Source organism: Tauraco erythrolophus, chromosome 17 (assembly GCF_009769465.1).
Source record: "Tauraco erythrolophus isolate bTauEry1 chromosome 17, bTauEry1.pri, whole genome shotgun sequence".
NCBI classification, from domain to species: Eukaryota; Metazoa; Chordata; class Aves; order Musophagiformes; family Musophagidae; genus Tauraco; species Tauraco erythrolophus.
This window is the reverse complement of record NC_141481.1, coordinates 13,139,619-13,144,638: the sequence shown is the minus strand read 5'-3', so window position 1 is coordinate 13,144,638 and position 5,020 is coordinate 13,139,619. Positions and strand designations below refer to the sequence as shown.

The following is a 5,020-nucleotide window of genomic DNA, read 5'->3' as shown; positions in this document are numbered from 1 at the left end:
GTTTTGTCAGTTCTCTGCAATACTGTTCACTGAAGGATTCGGAAAAAAACATCCTGACAGATCCCTGATGAGTTATTTCAAAGCATAAACCACCAAGTGCTAATTTAGGGAAATAATTGGAGAAATAAATACAAATTAATTTTTTTTTCCTTTTAATTTAGATTTCAGCACTTAAACCTCCCACTTTCTTCTGTTTGAAGTAGAAGTTAAAAGCTTTTTTCAAAACTTAGTTCTCCAAGCCACATATTGTGTAGAGAATAAAAGGTTTTAAATTGTGGTCCTAGAAGAGAGGCCCTGGCAAGCTGCCTGTATGTTGATGAGCAGATCTCAAATATTTGTGCTTTGGATTTGGCTCATTAAACTTCTCTAAACATGGATGCTTATCCCAGCCCTCGAAGCTGGAGAAAACTGATGGATGCATTCAAAAGGTGGCAATAGGAATGTCTTTGTACATTAAGCTTTTGAGATATTTCATTTTTTTTTCTCCAAAGAATTTGGAGGGTTGAGACTTCTAGTTATTTGGTGCTATAAATGACTAATTTGAATAATGCAGGCAACCTAATAACCTTTTTTTATTATTTGAAAGGTTAATCTGCACCTGAAACCAATGTGGCTTTAATGATTTACCTGCTTGTGCCACTGGTATATCAGTCATGAGTATTTTGAACGTGTCCTGTTGCTTCAATAATCAGAGTTTCTCTGGCTGTGTGTCTAGGTGTTCTGGAGATGTACATACATAGTGACATAGATGGATGGAAGGGGGTTTGTTTGCTTCCTGGTAGAAAGTAACTTTTCCAAAATCAGTGTGGGTTGAACATAAACATGTTCTGGGTGTGTTTTTTCCAGCGCTGGATTAAGCACTGCCAATAGCTCCAGCTGGGCATGACATTTTAACAGGGCTGGATCGTCATTCAGGGTTTTTTTTCTTTTTAATTATAGTCAATGCAGTGAACTGCAGACAGGGATGACCCAAGATGTGGTGGAACCACTTGATATGTGAGGAATGTTTGACAGCCCTGTGACCTCATCAGCCTCAGAAGGACCCCTGCTCCACCACGGGCATCTCATCAGCATCTCATCTCATCTCCAAGTCCTCTACCAGTGGTACCCTGCGCCCGGAGTATGACCTCCTACAGCTGCAAAACCTAGGTCTGGGTGGGAATGATTCAGAAGCAGGGACAAAGGAGGGGGGGAATAAAGATTTTTGAGCTCTCAAATGTGATATGTGGCTGGGAAAAACAACCTGCAAATGCCTTCACCGAGTCCAGCGCAGTGGGAAGGCTTCTGCTGGCGCACGTGTTTGCTCAGGGCTGGCATCTCCCTGTGGGTGCTCCCAGCCAGTAGGGCTTTTACCATCATCCTGATGGAAACAGCTGATCAGGAAGCTTTTTCAGAAGGAGAGTGGGAAGGGAATGCTGTGCCATGGCCTGACCCGAGCAGCTGGGAGAGCTGACAGCAGGTCAGGGGAGGATCTGCATAAAATGCCCTTGAGAGTGTTTTTTAGAGCTGAGTGAGTTTCCCACTTTTCGAGGTTGCAGGCTGGAATCAGGAGCAGACGTGTTTCAAGGCTTGTAGACCCATTTTCATCATGAGTTTACTTTGTGGATAGGCTACTTAAAAGTTCTTTTTGTCATGAAAGTCGTGAGATCTCAAAGACTCGGTATTAATTCTAAAGTAAGGGGTCATTAACTTTGCTGTCTCCCCATCCTGATACTTGATGATGGCTGTTTACTGGCCTGCAAGGGAGGAGTTGAGGGTGACAGTCTAGTTTCTGGAGTCCTTTGGTGTTAAATTAACTAAAATTTTCACCTGAGATGATTATGTGGGTCTGGATGTTCAGTCTAACACTTTTAGCCCTGTACTGTGGAAAAGTGTGTGGAGATAAGATAAAACCAGGGTACTCTCAGCAAGTGTACTCAAAGCGAAATCTTTATTTTAGCTACTTTTCCAAACAGCTGTGGATAGGTGAGGTGCAGCACTGAAGAAGTTTGCTTAACAAGAATTTTTCATGTATCCTTCATAGAAAGGGTTTGGGAAAGGAGGAACTGGGGAAAACGATGTTTCTTGCTGCTGCATGTACCTTTCTGCTGTTATGTCAATATTTTTTTTTAGGAAAAAAGAAACAAAATCCTCTAAAATGTCACTGCTTGCAGTAAAGCGCCTTTTCTTTCCAGTTTTCTTCACTTTCCAGAAATGAGGATGCTATAAGATGGTAATTTTCAAACACAGGCACGGCCTCAAATTCCAGCCTGGCAATGAGCACTCTGACATTGAATCCTAAGGCAGGGCCCACCACTTTCCTTAAAATGGGAAATACAGACATTCCCAGCCATGCTGGATGCTATCGTGTGAGCAGTATTGCAGCACAGAAGTCTAGCAAAGTTGTAGCACGTGGCTACAGCTGTCCTTTAGTCTGTGTGCCTGTGAAAGAGCTTTGCCAGATTGATATGGTGTTATTTATCTAATTCTAGCACTCTGCTCTCAGAATATAACATTACATGAAATGGAACAAAAATGTAATTTAGGGTAAATGTACTGTGCAAAATATTGTTCTTAACACTGGTGTGTTCTTGCCTACCTGAGTGGAGCAGAGTTGGTGTAGGGGCTGCTGAGTGTGGGCTCTTGTTAGCAATATTGCACACTGCAAAGGCACCCAGGTGCTGGTGTAGGAGTGATGACATTCCTTGACTAGTACCCAGATAACTGGTATCTGAAGATGATCCTTAGATATAATTAAAATGATTTCTCTAAAGCAGAGCAAAGAAGTTATATTTTTACTGCCAACTTGGCAAACTCTGTAGGGACGTTACTGTGGATCTACACAGGGCTGCAGAACTGGAGTCTTCTGCATGCATCTTTTCCAGGGCACATAAGGGCTGAAGCCTTCTCAGTACTTGTGTATCTTGTTTTGCCTTGAAACAGCCACCTTCATCCACACAGATGCCCTCGTCATGGACAGACAACCCTGTCAGGAGGCCTGTAATCCTTCCAAGTAGAACTAGATATATGCATTTCTAAGAGGGAAGACACTAATGTATCTACCAAAGCTTTGAGCCTAAAGCTGATGAGTGGCTACTCTACAGCTGGCTTGATTAAATGGCCATTGAAGATGATGTAAACATCAGACTCCTCACTATAGATGGCATTTTCTCGCTCCCGCTTGAACATCCTCACCCAGACCTCCTCTCCTTCCTGCAGGTCCAGCATCAGGCTCTGGCTCTGCATGATGCTCCGATCGCTGGGCTGGGCATAGAGGATGGCCACCTCTTTCTCGTTCTTCATCAAGTGCAGGTAGGTCTCCTTGAAGTTCCAGGTATGGACATTGAGGCTGAAGTAGTAGATTCCTGCCACGTAGCAGAAGAACTTCCCTGAGAACATGTTGAAGTGCTTGTAGAGGTTCACAAACTCGGTGTCAAAAGTGACGTGCTGGAAGTAGTCTGAGCTGTGAAGGGTTTTTTTCCGACCCACCGAGAAAGCAGCGTAGAGCTGCTTACAGGAATGGCCTTGTGGGCCAGGCTGGCCTTTTTGTCCTTTCCGTCCATTAAAGCCACGTAGCCCTCTTTCTCCTTCCTTCCCAACTGCTCCAGGGTACCCTTTCTCTCCCATTTCACCCTTCTCACCTGTGAGCATAAAGGAAAACCTGGTCAAACACAAGCATGCGAAGCCCAACCTGCAGATACATCCTTGCTGGAGGCAACCAGCAAAGCAGCTACTGAAACACTGTTTTTTGAGCACAAATATCTACAAGAGTTGGTCAGACACCAGCGCCCTCCTAATTCTCACAAGGATAAAATTGCCAGGTGAAATCTTGGTGCCAATGGTCAATGTCCAACAGTGGAACTCCATGGCCTGACCAGACCGGTTCCATGAATCCAGTATTGATGAACTCAGCCCCTTCGTGCAGTGGTTTGGGCAAGAAAAGTTACCGATTTTGCGGAGGTTTGATTTGGGTCTGGGAGACGTGCTTGGGTTTGTCCGGTCTGTGTATCCCTGCTCTCAGGACTCCCTGCCATGTCTCCTGTCTCACAGGTTTAATTTTTGTTTGCCTGCCTTACCGAGGCCAAAAATGTGCAACGGAAAAAGTGAGTGAGCATCTTGCCTAGTTTCTAACTCTACTGTTTAGTAATTCTGTGATAACATTTGCATCTGGTTTTTAATGTGACCCAACTTGAACTTCCAGTGATTCTGTGGGTTTTTTTTTATGGATTAGAGCCTTTTTGACAACTCTTCTCACTTGCTCACACTTCCAGCCTGTGCCACGTCACCCCTTGACGTTCTTTTGGTTCAACAAAGTGAATGAGTTTCTCGACGTAGGGCGGAGCACAGCTTGCAAAATGAGGATGAGCGAGTAAGACAAAGGCTGTTATCACAGTAGTCACCTTTACCCACCTTTGAGGATGGTGATGTCTATAGTGGGCTGGACTTTGGGTACCGAATAGGCAGGGTCACTGCTCATCCTTGTGTATCTCGAGGAGACGATGGAGACAGGCTGCTCCGAAGGCCCACAGCATCGCACACACGAGAGGCGCCGCGCTTCCCGTCTCGGCAGACCCTTTTCCAGCACAGCACCAACATTCCCGATGGACACCAAGAGCAGGAGAAACACAGCACTCATCTTCGGCGGAGCCAGGTGGACCAAGCAAAGGAATAGAAATGATTAACATGGTGATTCAAATCAGAGCTTCTGATGGGCCATCTGTTAATTTTACCACAAGGTGCATTTCTTTGGATTAATTATTAGCTTATCTTGTAGTGTCACCAGGAGACTCCAGGTAGGAAGGGTGTCCCACCGTGCACTGTTTACAAACAATGGGAAAGGCAATCCCCCTGTCTCCATTACCTAAGGTTGCAATAGCTGACAAGAGACACCAGGTAAACAAAAGAAAACAAACACAAAACCCAGAACCAGCAGAGATGCTTAAAGCTGTTGTAGCAAGCTCTGCTCAAGGGACACTCGCTGCTTGGCTGCTGTTGGAACAGCCCTTGCAAAAGGGGCTGAGTAAAAGACACGAAGCATTGC

The 5,020-nt window shown here is 44.9% G+C and overlaps 1 protein-coding gene across 1 annotated transcript; it reads right to left on the bottom strand.

Annotated features, from left to right (window-relative positions):
- Positions 1–3,072: 3,072 nt before the first annotated feature.
- C1QTNF8 (C1q and TNF related 8) lies at positions 3,073–4,615 on the bottom strand. Its single transcript, XM_009977445.1, has 2 exons — positions 4,390–4,615; positions 3,073–3,620 (listed from the first exon to the last, which is right to left on the bottom strand). The coding sequence occupies exons 1-2, from the start codon at positions 4,613–4,615 to the stop codon at positions 3,073–3,075; spliced, it is 774 nt and encodes a 257-aa protein (XP_009975747.1).
- Positions 4,616–5,020: the final 405 nt, after the last annotated feature.

What these genes read in the sequence shown, in the direction of transcription:
- C1QTNF8 (XM_009977445.1), bottom strand. Translation starts at nt 4,615, where the DNA reads ATGAGTGCTGTGTTTCTCCTGCTCTTGGTGTCCATCGGGAATGTTGGT. An exon ending in AGACATCACCATCCTCAAAG is followed by an intron (nt 3,621 to 4,389) that starts GTGGGTAAAGGT and finishes TTATGCTCACAG; the next exon opens with GTGAGAAGGGTGAAATGGGA.